At 49.6% G+C, this 19068-nt stretch overlaps 1 protein-coding gene across 4 annotated transcripts in view; it reads right to left on the bottom strand.

Annotated features, from left to right (window-relative positions):
- Window positions 1-19068, bottom strand: part of Trappc9 (trafficking protein particle complex subunit 9) — a 405567-nt gene that overhangs the window by 272460 nt on the left and 114039 nt on the right. For all 4 annotated transcript variants that reach the window (XM_051202715.1, XM_051202717.1, XM_051202714.1 and 1 more), the window contains one exon: window positions 777-901. In XM_051202715.1, the coding sequence (XP_051058672.1) occupies window positions 777-901 (125 nt within the window). The remainder of the gene's footprint in view (window positions 1-776; window positions 902-19068) is intronic.

Raw genomic sequence — 19068 nt, 5'->3', positions numbered from 1 at the left:
TCTCTACAGAACGCAGGTATCCTCCCACCCCGTCAAAGGTGAGTCAGGACAGCTCAGCTCGTCCCATCCCACCTGGGCATTCAGGACAAGCTCCTCTGGCAGCCCCGGCAGCCAAGGCCCACTCACATTTGGGGATAGCAAGCAGCACGCCCACAGGGTGACCGTAAGTATACTCACACAAACAGTGACTCTGTGCCCGCATGGCAGTCACAGCTCAGAGCCCCGCAGCACCCCGCTGTGTATTTTGCCCCTGGGTAGAGTCAGAACAGGCATCTGGACTCCTGGTCTCACCCTCCACGCAAGCAGCAAGCTCTGCTCCTGCTGGCCCTCATGTCCTGAGCATCCCAGCTTTGGACAGAGAGCTCCGGTAACTGTGGGCTTACAGACCAGCATCTGCAAGAGTTGCCAGGTGATTAAGAAAAAAATGCTATGAGGAGAATTCCCACGCCGAGAACAACTGTGCAATGAACATATTCCTCGGAGGAAAGGGGCAAGGGGAAGGCGTCTCCTCCTCTCGCTGCCCTCGCTAGCATGCCTGCCTCGCCAGCCTCTGTGTCACGGCAAAAACAAGAGCTTGCATCACCAAAGGACAAGACACACGAGCAGCCTGGGAACTGCTTTCTAGAAAAATCTCACACGACATAAAACACAAGAAACCATTGTCAGCCACACACCCCCATCTCCTTCAAAAGAAAGTACTTGAGATACTGAGGTGGAAAAGGCTCTGGCAGCGACCAGGGGAGGCCCGGCAGCCTGGCCTCCACCAGTGGACTAACCTTGAGGTGGCCAAGGTCCCCCGTCTTGCTGCCCTCGGACGGATTTGTGGGTCGGCTTTCCACTCGGGGTCTGACCACCTGGCGGAAAGGACTCGACAGAGGAAAGCCGCTCACGCTGACTCCATCTGGGAAGGAAGACAAGAGTCACAAGTAAAATATAACAGTCTGTTTTGTGAGGCAGGGATTGTTTTGTTTTTCCAAGCAGCAGCATGCCAGCCTCTGCTCCCTAGTCTAACTTACAAGGCGGGACAGTCTTCCCTGGGCATTCATTCACACTAACAGCAACACCCCTCACCGGGCAGTTTCTTTCTGGGGAGTAGGTGTGGAGAAAGTGAACTTTCATGGAGAACAGAGACCCAGAAGTTCCAGTGGGGCTCTCAAGGAACGACTCGCCCAGTAAAGGTAAGACCAAGGCGGAGCAGCTCTCCTAGGCACTGGAGGCCAGCTGCCGATCAGATCTGCCACTATAAAGGGACTAGAAGATTGTACCAAAACACATTGCTTGCCACGCTCCATCCTGGCCCCAACTTTTCACTCTGGTGACAACCATCACTGGGTGTCCCAACGTCCCCAAATCTGTGCCTCAGATCAGACACCACCCCTTCCCTTCCACAATGCCTCCCCTGGGTCCACTAACTGAAAGCAATCCTTCCCTCTGACTCCCAATGCCTTCTCTCCAGCCTGAGATCTGTGCCTACTGTGCACTACCCTGTACCAGGGGGAGAGGCTGAGCACCAGGACCACCAAGAAAATACCAGGTACTGGGAAAGAAGGAAAATACACATATGAGATACATACACACACACAGAGAGAGACAGAGGTGTGCACACGCACGCACGCATACACACACACACTCTCTCTCTCTCTCTCTCTCTCTCTCACACACACACACACACACACACACACACACACACTTACATGCGTAATTTGCCTAGAAACCTCAAAAATCAATCATCTTAAAGCTCACGGCCCCTTCACAAGCTGAGGGTTTGTGATCTCTAACCCAGTGGCAGGTAGAAAAGACAGGTAGCATCACATGTGGGCAGGGTGTTTCCAGCTCCAGTTGGGGCAGAAGCTTAAGCAAAAGCAAAGCCGGAGAGGGGACAGGGCAGCTGCTGAAGGGAGAGAGACAAGGTGGGCAAACATGCCACGGAGCACACGGAACTGAGAGGGAGGAGGACAGAAAATGGCACCCACTCATCACACCCGTGCCAATGCCAACACGGGCAACTCCACGTGGAGCGAAGGGCGGATTCGTCTGACGGTTAAGATTGAAAAGTCACAAACAGGTAAAGGCAGCCGCCTACCAGGACCAATGGGTTTAGGGTGGAGGGCATACATGATTGGCCTGAGTTGTGAATAGAAGTAAGCAGTGGTGAGAAATTCACAGCCACGGTTTATAGTGCTCAATCTTTCCGTTAGGGGGATCTCTGTGGGCAATTCAGGATGTAATTCTGCATGCCGAAAATTCAACTACGATGTCACAGTCATCAAGACACCTGGGAAATGACGGCTAAAATCAGGCACTGACAGTGGAGGAGAAAAAGCAGCCGCGTCAGCAGAGCCAGCCTGCAAAGATTACCACGGCATACCCCAGAACCGGCAAGGTGTGTGGCTGGCTGCAGAGGAGCTGGCCTACAAGTCGGGCAACATGGGAGGGAAAGGACAGCCGTTGACATAAGTGAACGCCATCTTATCTGCTCAACATTGGGTTGCACAGAAGCTTCTTAGAGATCATTCTGCTGTACTTTCTCCCATCCTTGACTCCACAGCTCCAGGCTCTCCAACCGCTGGACTCCAGAATTTATGCCAGCGTCCTCCAAGGTTCCGCCTCAGACTGACCTGTGTTCCCGGAGTCTCTAGCTTGTGGGCAGCCTACTGCAAGACTTCCTGCCCTCTACAGGCACGCAAGCCGGTTCCTCTCACGGGCTCCCATTAATCTCGTGAACCCTATCAGATCTGATCATGGATCGTGGTGTCCCTGAACTGGCAATGGTGCATGGAGCATTATCATACTGCTTCTACACATGAGAAAGCCAAGGTTCCAAAGAGGTGAGAGACTTCCTTAGTGTTACACGGCCCATCAACACATAGCTAAAACCAGAACTCAGAACCACCAGCCACACTGAGACCAAAAACAAAGACAAACAAACAAACATGAGCTCACCAGCCCAGGCTGCTCCTTAGCATCCCCAGATATCAAGCCCCTACCAAATCTATGGTAAAGACCTCCAAATGGCTTAGCAACCAACCCCAGTAATGGTATGCTTTTCTTTTTTTAATGCTTCCAGAAAATGGGCTGGGGGGGGGATAAATAAATAAGGTTGATAGAGGCACCTAAAATAAACTTGAATAAAATATAACCAAAATAAAATACACTTGCAAAGGTCTGAGAAGGCAATGAGTCTCTTGTAGGAGTCTGTTAGTGTAGGCTGTTCCAGGTAGAATAATTTTCAAAGATGCTTTCTCATGTATTCATAAAATCCATGGATACAAAAAAAAAAAGTCCATCTGGTTATCATAAAATATGCTCAAGAAATCCAAAGCAGTAGAAGTAGTTGGCTAAGAAAATGAGCCAACACTCATTTCCACAGAGGAAGCAGCAAGCTCGTTCATTCAGAAACTGCAATGTGTTTAGGAAAATAAAAATAGATCCTACAGTGACAGTGGACTTCCAGTAGCTTTCCCTCTACAGGGCGTACCCAGTGATCCATACCAGACCTAAAGCATTCTGCACTATTCACACATCTGGAGGCTTCCCGTCGCCCATATGAGCACACGGAGTGCTTCAGACTTCCCAGGCTGCCCTACAGTTGTAGCTTTGAGTGCAGCAGCTACTGGTATGGACGAGTAAGCAGCCATCTTTCCACGGGACTTTCCAGGCTTCCAATGCATGAATGTTTTTAATCCCCTACTAAATCGCTTTACAGAGTAAGATGCCAGGCAGAAGTGATGACCTCCTCGCTAGTAGAATGGGGCTAAGAGAAGGAAGGTAACTTGGAGTTGACCTGGGGTGAGGCATGCACAATTCCCTGGGGAGGGCTCTAGTGCGGAGCTGTACATGTGGCCAGCAGTGAGCTTTCCCTTCCTCCTTCGGTGCACCTGTCACTGCACAGGCCTGTGTCTGCAGCATGGGGGTCAGCAGAGGAACCAGTGGCCTCTGCCTCCCGTGGGCTAGTACCCCCTCTTAAGAGCCACCCTTCTGAGGAATGGACTGGTAACAGTTTGCTGTGGGTAGTGGCATTGGCGCAATCTTCATCCAGATTCCAGGGCTGTATGCAAACCACAGTTCCTTGTGTATTTCTTCACAACTGAAGGCTGAAGCTCTGGAGTTAACCACTGTGGCCTGGAGACTGCCTTTACTTGTGGGCCACTGCTCTGCAATCTGCTATATTGTCTTTCATAACCTGCCCACTCCCCTGGTGCTGTCCCCTGAAATCGTAACAGTTGCTCGACATCCCTGCCCTACCGATTTTTGGAGTTCTCAGTTTTATTTTTTTAAAGAACAGTGACTTGTCCCTAAGCACCCAGAAGCTGGAGGCAGCATGCCTGTGGTCTTAATACATAAGTTTTTCTTTCTGCCCTTGCAATTCCTAGATACCTAAGTTTTTCTACAAACATGTTTTGTTTCGTTTTGATTAAGAAGGAAGCCTGAGATTTTGTTGAAACTTGGACTCTTCCTTCAGTTAGAGAGCATGAGGACGGTGAATAAATACTTACCAGTGCCCAGCACACTTGTCAGGCACGCAATTCAGGCATCTCCTGCCCGTTCCCACAGGGTCCTCATACTAAACACCCCATGTAGCAGTGCCGGTCCTCTGGGAATCTGCCTGAATGCCCGCGGGTCTTTCTCCCACTGTGATCTGTGCGGATCGTGAGGGCAAGTCCAGGATCTTGCCTGTGAGTTCCCAGTTCTTGCCTGTCTGTTGCCTTCCTCACTCAGCACTCATCTCCTCGGGCTCCTGACAGCCAATCCTTGGTTTCACTTGGAAGAATCCTGCTGCCTACCTTTGCTGTCAGATGCAGGGACCCCCACCCACCCACCCACCCCCCCAGGGCTCCATGGGAAGTTTTCTACCTTGTCCCAGGCTGCCATATGCCTTCAGGGACCAGACACATCCTTACCCAGTTCCTAGTCCTGCGGTCTTTGCTTTTATGGGGAGATGGCTGGGTGCCCATTCCCTGCATGGGTTTCCACGGCACCCCATGCTGCTTCCATCCTTGCTGTGCATTTATCTGCTGCTGTCTCCCCAGGCAGCTTTAATCTTTCTTGGCACCTTCTCTTCTCTACCCGCTGGGCCCCTTGCAGAAGGCCTCCGGGGATGAGAGACAGTATGCCTGCAGCCACAGCCTCTGCACAATCTGACTGGCCCATCTAGGCCTTAGGTGCTTCACTAGAGGCTTTGAACTAAACGTTCATTCTGTTGCCTACCCCCCTTTTTTCCATATTTGAGCTGAAATTGGGAACTTATACCTTAGACTTAAATTCTGGACTGTGATTACTTTGGGGTTGTGTTGGACATTGCATATTGCTTTTGTTTTGTATTCAGTGGGGTTGTCTGCTTTTGCTTCAAAGGAACAAAGCTAATGTCCTGGACAGCCTGCCCATGGTTATATTTAGCTGTGCCACCTACCTGCCTTCTGACTCACAGACAGTCATTTCACAGTGCTACAACATAGCCACAGGAAAGGTCAGCCTGCCTCCGGCTCCCTGGGGTTCGCAGGAGCACATCTCTGCAGATGTGGACAGCCTCGCGCCACCCACCACAGTTGCCCCAGAGGTCAGTTTAATAACCTGTGAAGCGCATGTATTGCTACGTCCCCTGTTTGCCCAGCGTGAGGGATGGTTGACTTTGTTCTGTGACTTAAATTCTGTTTGGAAAATAACTTCCTAAGCCACTAGGATGGGGATTCGAGCATTTGTCATTCATCAGCAACAGGCAACAAAAGCCTGTGTGTGGACCAATGATCTCCCTGTGTTCTCTCTCCAGCTCATCATTCTGGCCAGCCAAGCTGCAGTGACTCACCAAGAGACAACTGCAGGGTGGGGGCGGTATTAGTGGAGGGGACTAAAGGTGCCCCTGTCCAAACAGAAAGAGATCATGTCTGGGGAGGTACGGTTACAGCAAGTGCAGCCTGACCAAACATTTCCAGCACGGTTCTTACGTCCCCACGCCTTGCTTCTCTCTTCTCATTCAGACAGTAACATTCCTCTCTCATCTGCACCACTTCCGCCCCTGTTGGCCACCCAGCTGCTAGCGCCCCCTCTGCTGTCATTCACACTGGCATCATGATCACATGGTTGGTGCAGAGTGGTTTTGCCTGTCTGCTGCAGCTTGAGTCAGGCCTTCCCACTGTCAGAGTCAGTATACGGAGTGGGTATGCATGGCCCTACCCTGGGGCCTCATTTGTTCATATCCCAGAAGTACACAGACCCTCGCTCGCATCTACTTAGAGTGCCACACCCTCACATTCATTGCCTATAGTGCGTACCATGGCTTCTCTGCCTCCCTCTGTGCTGTAGTTACCTAGGATCTTCGGGATGCCAGCCTTCCACTATCATTTCATTGGCATCAGGGTTACTGACGGCACCAGGAGTGACTAGAATGCTCAGTACGGTTTGCGAACAAACCGTCAGTGTACACAGCCTTCCCTCTGGTGTAGACCGCCTTCTTTCTGTCTACTTGACAAGCTCCTGCTCATCTTCTCAGTTGTTCCAAAAGCTCTGGGCAGACCCAGTGGCTGTTGCCTGTGACAACAGGCTTTGAGGTCTCTCAGGGTTTTGGAGCCTTTGCCCTTTCATAGCAATTCCAGAATCGCTTGTCAAGTTCTTTAAAGCACTCCGTTAAAATTTCATCCTGACTGTTTCAAACTGACACATTAATTTTGGGGGAAAGATACTTTCTATGCTATTTAGTCTTCCCATCTATGAATATAGTATATCTCTTCTGTATGTTTGTCTCATTTAATGATTTTCCAACAACATTTTTTAAATTTCCTCTGGGAAGGTCTCATGGTGTTTTACACACTCATTCCTAGATGTCTTGTTTTTGTTGTGAATGGTGCTTGAAGTCTTTACAAATGGAAGTCTGTCTAAGCTGCACACAACAATGTTACAGCTTGACAGACAGTGTGGCAGCCTCCACCCAGGGACACAGCACCACAATCCCCAACACTCTCCGCTTCCTTCCAGTCCTGTTGCTGCGGGCAGCTCTCTACCAAGACACACGAACATGGATGTCACCATGATGCCTCAGTTTCACTTGTCACGGGATACTAAATGCGGAATCTGTTCTCTGGTTTCTTTCCAACCCTCTTTGACTTAAAATCACATGAGGGTGTCAAATCAGTGCGCACGCCCCTCTTTCCCCTCCACACGGTGTCTGAGGTCCATGCTCATGATGTTCTTGCTGTACTGTATGCTGCTGTGTCAAAATGGTATTTAGCCATTCTACTTCTCAGAAGTTTAGCTTGTTTCCAGCAGCACTGCTGTAGGTGCTCTGGCTGCATTTAGACATAAGGACAGACTGTAATTTGCTCTGGTAGGCCTATAGCCAAGCAAATGTTCAAAGCAGCTCTCTTCCCTTCTTCCTCCTCCTCCTCCTCTTGAAATTGAACCCAGATGATGAGAGATGTCATTCTGTATATGTTTCTCATACTTGTTAATAATAAAGCACTGTTGGCCAATAGGAAAGGAAGATAGGAGGAACTAGGAGACAAGGAGGAAATAGGAGGTAGTAAGGAGGAGTCAAGATGGAGAGTCTGAAGAAAGCAGTATGCCGCCGGCTCCCCGGTAAGAGAAATACATAGATCAGCAGAAATGGGTTAATAATTAAGGCAGAGCTAGCCGATAAGAAACAAGTAACAGGGCCAACAGCATTGTATCAAATACAGAGTCTGTGTATTACTTGGGGCTGGCGGCGCAGCAGCAGGACAAGACCAGCGGTGGCGGGCGGAAAAAACCATACTCTTACAGATGGCGCCCAACGTGGGTGCTACAGAAGGACTACCTCACTACACCCAGAGTCTTGGGCATGCTAAATACACTGTCAACTGCTGAGTTTAACTTTAGCCCCATCAAAATGTCACCTCCTTAGGCATTTTGCTTTTGCTCTTTTATCTTTCCATGGCCAGAATTATTTGCTCCTCCTCTTCCTCCTCCTTCTTTTATTATTTTAAGACAGGGTTTCCTCTATGTAGCCATGGTTGTCCTGGAACTCGCTCTGTAAACCAGGCTGACTTTGAACTCACAGAGATCCACCTGCCCCTGCCTCCCCAGCTCTGAGATTAAAGGCCTGCGCCACCATGCCAGGCCTAGCATTTCTTAATTTTGTTACCATTTTTTTTCTTTCCTTTTGGTTGATGCTATTTTTTTGTCCAGGAAATCTCTGCCTATACACAAGTCATAGAAACGCTACCCTCGGTTCCCTCTGGAAACAGTTGCTTTAGACTTACATTTAGGGTTATAGCTCTTCTGAGCTAGTTTCCCCTTCCCCCTTCCCCCTCTCCATCACAGCTACAGTCCCCGTCCCCCTCCACTTCACAGAAACAGTGTCTTCTCCCTGCTCTACACAGACACACGCGGCAGAGCGCTTTACTTATCCTGGCCCCTCAGGCTGCGGTTTCACTCAGCCCCAGCAGCCTGGCATGCGGTGCTGTGCCATCCCGTGGAGCTCTGCCCTATTGGCCTGTTCTATGTGGAGAAAAAGGGAGCAGCTGGCTACACGTGGCAATGGGCACGGGAACAGTGCATGGTGCGCCTAAGCATCTAAAGGACCAATTATCGGTTTCACTTGATTTTTAATTACTTTAAATTTAAGTGATTTCTCCAGTGGCCACTATATTATACAGCACAAGTCTAATGGGAGAGACAAAGCAATTTCACAGAAATTAAAAAGTATTGCAAAATGTATGGTGTTGAGTGCATGGAGTGTGGGGCTGGCCTCATTTGCTGGGCACAAGAAGGATTTTCTCCAGGAGTGATGTTGGGCTAGGATTCAGAGCATGTGAAAGACTGGAGGATGAAAAAAAATGGTTCTTTATGCCAGTGTAAAAAAACAAAACACAAAAAACCCTCTGGGCAAAGTAGAAAGTGTATTTCGGGAATGGAAAAGTTTTATAGAAGTGTAGTGGGGGGGTGTGTGTGGATGAGTTATAGCTAGTTCTTTAGAGGCCTGGGCCGTACTTGTAGAAGCAAATGTGTGGGGAGAGGAGATTCTGTGTGACAGTTGAAGAGCATTTGCTTTTCATAATTTTTAAAATCCATGCTGTGCCTTGGAGCTCTGAGCCTCAAGCCTTGCTGGCTGCATAGTGAAGACACAAGCCTGAGCTGTCTGTGCACACGCATGGATGCAAACTCACTGTGCAAGTTATCAAGTTTGTCCTTTGAGTCACTGTCTTTTAGAGGATGACAGACATGTGCCATCCTAGTCCTGGGGGTCAGAGATGGGAGATGGAGCAGGTACGCCCCCATCATCATCACCAACAAAGTACCCCACTTTAACCTCAAGCTGAGGATACTCTGGCTCGGTCCCCCCCCCTTTTTTTTTTAAATCCCAAAGTTACACATGGTAATTCAGCTATCTTCTGTGAGAATTGACATTCACTTATTTATATTTCTCCTCCAGTAGAGGAATTACATATAAATAACATGTAAAAGAGGGTAAAAAAAAAAAAATCAGGGAGCTAGAGAGATGGCTCAAAGGTTGAGTGTACTGGCTCTTGTACAGGGCCCAGGTTTGGTTTCCAGGACCTCCATGGTAGCTCACCATCATCTGTAACTCCAGTCCCATGGAACTGACTTCCTCTGTCTTTCTCAAGCACCCACATGCTACAGACAAACACACGGGTAAAACTCCCAAACACGTTAAAAAATAAATAAAAATTAACAAAAAAAGATAAGCTATTGGATCATATTAATCATATTAGCACTGCTAGGACCATTGCTGTGCAGTAACACTGGCTGTTTGCTCAGGATCAAAAGGACAGTGCTCAGTGGAGACTAGCCTTGACGAATTTTCCTTCTAGAAAACTCGTCCTGGGCAGATCTGTACCCAAATCACATGCCTCTCACTCCTCTGGGACTTGTACAGTGGCCCTGCCCTGCCCTGCCCTGCCCGTCTTCCTCCATGAGTCCCAGGAGTTAAGGTTGACACAATGGATGGTGCTGCTGCCTAAAACAGTCAGGAGAAACAAACAGGTGAGAGTCGGCCTGACCAACTGAGATGGGAACCGGGATGGCTGGGTTCCTTCCTCCTGATGCACCCCAGAATCCACCGCAAGTGGACCTCAGGTGACACTTCCTGTCCAGCTTACCTACCAGCTGAGTCTCCATCACACTCAACGCCTTTGGAAACGTGCCCAGCTTCCCCAATGGCTTCCCAAAAGAGCCCCTTGGGCTGCAGCTTCCGTGGCCTGCCTGACACTGCCACACACACACACCCTCCCCCATACTGCCCAGACTGGTCTCCGTTGATTCTGCCTCCACTCCGGGCCACCACTCATCCCAACACAAGCCAGCCCTTGAACTTCAGCTGGGTTCACTGTGCTGTTCACCCTGCCTAGTGCTGAACAGACACTGCAAGTATCTGGGACCAGCCCTGTCCCAACTCCTGAAAAGAGACGTCCTAGCAGAGGACAGCGTGGAGGCGGCAGAACCGCACCCAGCGATGACCACAGGAAACACCGCCTCAACCACTACAGCTCACAGCGGAGGGACAGAAAGACAGTGGCCCCCCAAAGGGAGTGGCACCATGAGGGGGTGTGGCTTTGTTGGAGTGGGTGTGTCACTGTGGGGGCGGGCTTTGAGGTCTCCCTTGCTCAGGATGCTACCCAGTGCCTGCTTATCCACATGTAGCAGCTACCTCTCCAGCACCGTGCCTGCCGGCATGCTGCCATGTGCCACCATGATGGTAATGGACTGAACCTCCGAACTGTAAGTGAGCCGCCACAATTAAATGTTTTCTTTGTAAAAGAGTTGCCATGGCCATGGTGTCTCTTCACAGCCGACAGAAACCCTAAGGCAACCCACAAGAGCTGGAGAGGAGGTGACTAGAACTGGGCTCAGAAGGCAGAGGGAACAGCAAGGAATGCAGGCCCATCGCCAGAGACAGCATCAGACACACAGCCATGCCTCACAACAGCTGCAAAAAAGCCGGTATGGGAGCAAGGGGGGAGGGGACCTGCGCCCAAACCGACAGGCCTTGCTTTGGAGAAAAGTCCACACACACTATTAGCAGGAGATGAATCTGACAGGCAGAAGAGTAACTAGGCGTCCGTAATGGTGTGAATAAAAGAAACTTAGCGTGTCACCCCAGGCTGAGAGGAAGGGCGGGGCTACCGGAGAGAGAGAGACAGACATCTGCAAGGGTCAAACGGACAAACGGATGGAGACAAGACAAGTAAGACATGTGGCATCAGCAAATGGTGTCCGCCGGCCTTTACGAGAGGATGAGGGTACAGTGAGGAGGGCCCAACCTAGCTTCACTGATGGGGAGTCCTACTGTGACCCAACACCCAGTCCCCAACAGCACAACACGGCAGGTCAGAGTCCAGGAATGCGCCGTGCAAGAGTCACATCACTGGCGCCTTCTCAAAGGGCACCTGCGTCAGCTCCTGAGCAGAAGGCTTACCCATCCTTCTACCCTGTCATAGCAAGCCTGGAAAGACGCTCCCCACCCCCACCCCCACCCCCGGCATGGACAGGGCCACTGCTCCATTTCAAAGAAACACAAACAAGCCGTCCATCTGCCCTCAGACAGTAACACCGCAGTGGTTCGCCTCTGTGCTCATCGAGAAATAGTTCTGCTTGTTTGTTCTCTGGGGGAGGGAGGCCCCAGCGCTGTCTACAACACCAGGGCCGCCTTGTGATGCCTTGGACAGATCATCACCTTTCTCGGACCTGGCTTCCTGTCCTATGAAGCAAACTGATTAGACAAGATGACATCTCTAGCCTGCTCCGTCCAGTGAAGCTAAAGACACGCTCCTTTCCAGACTGAATCTGAAATGCCATGTTTAATTATCAGGTCTAACAGACACTGTCGGCGGCGGGGAATGCTGACATTTCTCTTATAAAACCAAGAGCCAAGAAGCACAGAGAAACGGAAAATGGAATTAAATAATTAATGGAGACGGAAACAAAAGGCAGAGAACATTTCCACTGCCTGTGAGACCCAGCAGCCCCAAAAGGCTGTTTCCACCCACCGCATCGGTCCCAATAAAAATCAAACGCTAACGTATTGATCTCTCTGAGAGCACCTTGCACACAAACATGTCCTTCAGACAGACAGGGACACGGAGCCGCCTGGCTTGATCTTCTGATAGTGCCTTTATGAAAAACTCGCGTGTGGAAATAACTTCTCAGTCTGATCAGATGAGAAAGACAATTGCTAGGTAAAAAGAATTATGACAGAGATATGTCTAACCTTGCTTCTTCTTTCAAAAACATTTCATTGTGAACTGTCAAACTAGTGGAGAAAACGTCATGAAATAAATGTATAGCTGAATGAATTGTGAGGACGCAAACACTCGAGACCAAGAACAGAATCATCTCTCCCTTTTACCTGAAGAAAAATAGTCAAGATCCCGGCAGCCAGCAGACAGGCTGGTTTTGCCTGGAGGCTATGTAAACCACAACCTGCTCCTTCCCCAAGGCCGGCCCATGCCTGACAGTGGAGCCCTGTCTGTCTGTCTGTCTGTCTGTCTGTCTGTCTGTCTGTCTGCATCTCCCACTCCCTAAGCACAGGCATAGACACTATAGTGTAGTTGTACCCATTCATCCTCAGATCTGGCATTTCACTTTCTTTTGTTTCAAGTCTTTTTATTCTTGTCTCTGTATTGAGAGGGTGTGTGTGTGTGTGTGTGAGAGAGAGAGAGAGAGAGAGAGAGAGAGAAGAGAGAGAGAGGCATTTTTTTTTTTTTTTTTTACAATTTCTTAATGAAAAGCACAAAAAGATGATTATGCAACAAGGCCACATTGGGTAGAAGAAGGAAAGGCTCCAGTTACCACACACACAAGTTCATCTTCAGAGCAGTGACATGAACTTTGTATTTAAACAGAGGACACGAGATACACATAACTAAGCAGGCCAAATCAAGGTGTGGTCTCGTTCTTCACTCACCTGCTTGTTTGGAGGCAGGATTTGTATTACTGCCTAGCCCTGGCTGGCCTGAAACTCACTATGTAGAGCAGAATTGCCTGGAACTCGCAAGACCTGCCTGCCTCTGCCTCCCGCGTGCTGGAACTAAAGGGGTGCGCCACCAGGCCTGGCCTTCACTGTAACTGCTTTCTAGAGGACAACTCTGTGGTGTTAAGTATTCACAAAATAGCGCCACCCTCACTAACTTCCAGCTCCATGGTTTCGTCGCCTTGTCCCCTGACAATACACGGGAGGGAATGTCTTTACTTGACAGAGGGTCTCCAGAGCCCAGCCTGTGTGCCACACTCCAGCAGTGTATTGAGCGGTGTTCCTGTCTCTTGTCCTGCCAGGAGTCAGGGCTGGAGTACCCACCAGGGCAGGGAGCAGCGCTGCCTCGCCGGAGTGGCGTGTTCTGCTAGCAGGAAGAGCGTTCTGTGTGGCATGCCTGACTGTCACATGGGCACTGCCCCCCCCCTCGTTCTCCAAAGGTGAATGGCTGCCTCCTGTAGCATTAGAAGATGCTCACTGAAACACAGGGTTCACACTGCCAGATCCTGGGTGCCAGGTGGCCTCGTCAGGACAGTCCCTGGCGCCACATCAATACTGGCCCCCGCTGGCCAGGCCCTTGTACTGGATTGCCAGACGTTCCCTGGTCTTCTGGATCCACTTCCTGTTCCAGACCCAGAAGTAGCCACTTCTCTAAGAAGCACTGTTCTAAGCAGAAGAGGGCGGGTTACCCAACACCACGCCTTGGGCATGAACACAACAACATCCCGCTGCTGAGCAGGTCAGAGCATGGGGCCGGAAGGTTGATGAGTGACAAAGAGATTGACTGATGGTTTGTTTGGTTTAATTTTTTTTTTAAATAACTCATGATTTCTTATTGATACAGTCAACTCAAACTCTAGGCTGCAAGACTGTTACTTGATTTCATATCCTTAAATTTGTTATGTCCTGTTTTCTACATGAGAATCCTAGCTCAGGACCAGATTCCAGTGATGGAGACCAAAAAAAAAAAAAAAAAGATCATGAGGGTTTAGGGAGATGGCTCAGCAGATACAGCACAGCACTTGCTGCACAAGCATGAGAATCAGAGTTTGTTCCCCAGAACCCACTGAAGCCATGGGAATGGGAGCCTGCTGATAACCCCAGCACACAGGAGACAGGGGATTTCAGAACAGCCTGGCTGCACAGATGGAAAACAACAGTGAGCTCTATGAGTTCAATGAGAAACTCTATCTGTATATAAAAGGTGAAGATAAATCAACCTTTGACCTCTACATGGATACACATATGAGACCCTGCCACAACATCTCTATCTATCTATCTATCTATCACACACACACACACACACACACACACACACACACACACACACACACAGGAGAATCACGGGCTAGAGAAATGGCCCTATCAGTAGAGCGCTTACTGTGCAAGTTTGAGTATCTGACTTCAATCCCCAAAACCCGTGTAAAAAGCCAAGTGTGAAATCAAGTGTCTTGGTTAGTTTTCTTTCGGTCAACCTAGTACAAGCTAAAGACACTCAGAAAGACAGACCCTCAACTGAAAATGTGCCTGTACACAGGCCTGTAGGGAAGCTTCCTGACTGATGAATAATGAAGAAGGGCTTAGCCCACAAGTGGTTCTGGGAGCAAACAGGAGACAAGGAGAAGAATCCACCCATGGTCTCCGCTTCAGTTCCTGTCTCTTGGTTCCTGTCTTGAGTTTCTGCTTCTTCCTCCCCAAGATTTTATGGGTTTGTTTTTTTTGGGGGGGGTGTTTTACCTGCTTGTATGGGTGCATGGGTGTTTTGCCTGCTTCGATGTCTATACAACACATGCATACCTAGTGCCTAGCGTGTCAGAAGAGGGCATTGGATCCTTAGATCTGGAGTTACTGATGGTTGTGAGGCACCATGTGGGAGCTGGGAATCAAACCCAAACCCACTGGAAGATCAGCTCTTAACTGCTGCCATCTTTCCAGCCTAAGTTGGTGTTGGTCAGTGTTTAATCACAGGAACAGAAACCTAGCTGAGATAGAATGTATTTATAATCCCAGTGCCGGATGCATTCTGGATAGTTGCCCTAATCTACACGGCATTCCAGGCCAGTGAGAGACTCTACCTCAAAAAAAAAAAAAAAAAAAAAACAAAGGTAGGTAGACGAGCCAGCCATGGTAGACGGTAGTACACATCTGATTACAGCACTCAGGAGGCAGAGGCAGGTGGATCTCGATGAGTTCAAGGCCTACACAGTTTCAGGCCAACCAAAGGTACATTAGCGAGATCCTACCTCACAAAACCAAAAAACAAAGCAAAGATGGATACCACCTGAGATATGATATCCAAGTTTATCCTCTGACCTCTACATGAGCATACACACATATGCACAAATACACGTGCACAGGCATGTACACAATACACACATGTGTACCCTTACACGCATGAATATACCAAAAGAAATCATTTACTTTACTTCACAATAATATACACTTAGGGATTAATAATGCCAATGTTAATCTTAACAATATAATTACTGGTATCAGCTTAAAAATTACTTGAACACACAATTTCCTCCTCGTCTACCTTCTAAATAAGCATGGTGCACGCACACTGTTAGAGCCAACGGCCATGGCACAGTACATGTACACTCCCTCTGTCCCTTCTGATGCCTCCTGGGTTTTGGTGCTTGACACTTGTGACACTGCCTCTTTGGCCTTTTTGCCAGCCCTCTATCACAGAGTCTTCAAGAAGTAAACACTGACGGCATAATGCTTCCATTCCTGCGGTCTAACAATGAATCCAGGCTCCTGATCACTGAGACTGGAGGCTCTGAACCTGAAAACCCTGGATTCTATTTCATCGCATGAGCATCTAAAAACAGGTTGTTCTGTTGGGTCTGGACAAATACTGCCCCTGTCAAAAAAAGTTCAGGGATAATCAGATCTCCACGATTTCATAAATCACTTACCATTTTGGCCTGGAGTCTAGTAATTGTATTAGAGCATCTCAGGCTCCCTGGGTCAGTGTTCCCATGCACACAGAGTGCTATTCAATAAAAATCTTAAGGCTTTATTTTTACTTTAGGACGTTTTCTACAATTCTGGTTAACGGGCTGTGGCCTTCTGCTCTGGTACCCTGTGGCAGGCGATCTGCAAGGATGTGTGTGCATCTGTGTCATCTCCTTTTTATTACTCTCTTCCTGTTTTCCTCACCTTCATCTTCTGTGTCCCCGTCATCGTAGGCCAAACGCTCTGCTTGAGTTTCAGGTTCTCCCCTGGGTTCTCTCCATCCAATGCCAAGATTTTTTTTCTGACATGGAATTACATGTTTCTTTACAACTTGAATTGCTTCTTGGTGAGTTTTAGCTTATTTGAAAGGACTTTACATATCTTCAGATCAAAGCTGCACCCCACATGCTACAAGACTTACTGACTGTCGCTCTGCCCTGGGTTTCCCCTGTAATGTCACACAGGACTTGACTCTGATGCTTCCCGTTGACCATCTTTACTGAGCTGGTTGACAGGAACCATTAGGAGAGATGGCTCCCAGCTGCCCTGATTCCGAGACACACACACACTCACACACACAGATCTTATTCTATGTTCCATGGTGTTCTGGCCATGGGAGATCAAATTCTGCACTGCTCCTACTCAGTCAGGCCCGCATTCTTATTCTAGAACTTTCTGCACATATGCTCTACAAGAGCCCAGTATATGTATATTACAATCGTTAGCCTGCTGTTAGCCTGGATCTAACCAAATGAGTGACCTCCGGCTATTCAGGGGTTGCTGGTCTGTCCCCATCAGCTACCACCTTCCTGTTCCCTCTTGTGTGACAGCGAAGCCTCTCAGCCATCAGTGGCTTCTCTGAAGTTGCTCATTTTTCAGAGTCCCCAGGGGACCCTGGTGCTCGCTTCAGCTACTTATTTTTCCTAAGGGTATTTGGTTTTCCTGCATTTGTTTGGTCTTCCTTATTAGACAACCTAAAGACACCAACATCAAGACAGCCTATTGCATTGCCATCTTCCAAGGCTTCTCATCGTAAACATAACATTCCAAGAAATCAGAAATTTCTGGTTGTTACAAAGCACTTTCTGGATGAGAGGTTGACTTCTCCTACCCTGGAGGGAGATAAATACTGCCCCATGATCCACAGACTCGGGGAGCCACTGGCTCTGAGAATTCACTTTCAAAATCAAAGCATAATAGATCAAAGCGGGACTCCGAGGCAGCAACTTTTCCTGCTTATTTTCTTATTTTGAAAAATATCAAACCTACAGAAAAGTTACAAGAATAGAAATAAAGATCCCACAAACCCTTCAACAAAAGCACTAGTTTTCAATAATTTGATATGTTTACTTTTTACACTTACATTCACACCACCTTTTCTGCCCTGAACCTTATCCAAAGAAAGAAAGCGCAAGCATAATTCTCTCTCCCCATCCCCCTCCCCCTCCTCCCTTCCCCTTCCCCTCTCCCCCTCTCTCTCTCCTCTCCCTCTCTCCCTCCCCCCTCCCCCTCTCTCCCCCTCTCTCTCCCTCTCCCCATCCCCCTCCTCCCTTCCCCTCCCCCTCTCCCCCTCTCTCTCCCTCTCCCCATCTCCCTTCTCCCTTCCCCTCCCCCTCTCTCTCCCTCTCCCCCCTCCTTCCTTCTTTCTCTGCCTCCCCCTCTCTCCCTCCCCCTCTCTGTCCCTCTCCCCATCCCCCTCTCGCCCTCTCCCCTCCCCTCTCTCCCCCCTCTGTCCCTCTCCCCTCCCCCTCTCGCCCTCTCCCCCTCCCCTCTCTCCCCCTCTCTCCATCCCCCTCCCCTCTCTCTCCCTCTCTCCATCCCCCTCCCCCTCTCTCCCCCTCTCTGTCCCTCTCCCCTCCCCCTCTCTCCCCCTCTCTCCATCCCCCTCCCCCTCTCTCCCCCTGTCCCTCTCCCCTCCCCCTCTCTCCCCCTCCCCTCTCTCCCCCTCTCTTCATCCCCCCTCCCTCTCTCCCCCTCTCTCCCCCCTCTCTCCCCCTTTGTCTCTCTCCCCTCCCCCTCTCTCCCCTCCCCCTCTCTCCCTCTCCCCCTCTCGCCCTCTCCCCTCCCCCTCTCTCCCCCTCTCCCCTCCCCCTCTCTGTCCCTCCCCCTCTCCCCTCCCCCTCTCTCCCCCTCTCCCCTCTCCCCTCCCCCTCTCTCCCCCTCTCTGTCCCTCTCCCCATCCCCCTCTCGCCCTCTCCCCTCCCCCTCTCTCCCTCTCCCCCTCTCGCCCTCTCCCCTCCCCCTCTTCCCCTCCCCCCTTCTCTCTCCTGTCTCTGACACGACAGCATTATCTAACACGGGTACACATCCACTTCCCCGCTGTCTTAGAACTGGGCTGTGAGTACAGTTGACACTGCTGCATTTCCCCCTCTGACGACAGGGTTTCCCCATTTCTCTTACAGAAGTCAGGAGCTGTAGTAAAACTTGCTTTTAGAGTTGTTGGAAACTTTGGGCAGGGACAGATATGGTGGCACAGGCCTGGAACACCAATAACTCGGGTAGCTGAGGTAGGAGACTCACAATTGAAGGAGAGCCTGCCTCACAATCATTACAGAGAAGTTTTTTCAAAGGCCAGGGACACAGCACAACCAAGGGACCCCGCATTCAACCCCCAGAGGCCTAACCCCCAAACAAGTAGACGGCAATAGCAAAGCCCAGCCTTCACACACAGATCGATCGTGCTCCTTAGCTAATGTGCCTCTTCCCGTCTGTCTGCAGCCCACACTAAAGCCAGTGTCCCAGCTGTGTAATGTCTACATTTATTGCTGTAAGCTCACAGGGCTGCATCTAATTTCAATAGCCAAAGCTAATTTGAGCTCACGCCTGAAAAAGAAACTGAGTCCAGTTCCACGTTTCTGAGGAATCCACAGGGGTTCCTTCTACCAGTTACCACGGGCAACAAATGAGTCTCTGCCACTGAACTTATGGCTGTCTCCAAAGACAGACTGAGTGATATCTGGGAAACCTCTCGGAATTGCCTTGCTCTGTGATTGCTGTGTAAACAGTCTGAGCTCCTACTGGCTGGTATCATTAATAACCAACCAGGTTGCTACATCTAACTGACCAGGTAATAAGTCAGCCTATATTTGCAAACCCCTTGGAAACCATAATTCTAGTGCTGATTTAATTCTATTTTTACAAGATTG

The sequence above is a fragment of the Phodopus roborovskii genome, unplaced genomic scaffold, assembly GCF_943737965.1.
Source record: "Phodopus roborovskii unplaced genomic scaffold, PHOROB, whole genome shotgun sequence".
Lineage (NCBI taxonomy): Eukaryota > Metazoa > Chordata > Mammalia > Rodentia > Cricetidae > Phodopus > Phodopus roborovskii.
This window is presented reverse-complemented; position numbering and strand designations above follow the sequence as displayed.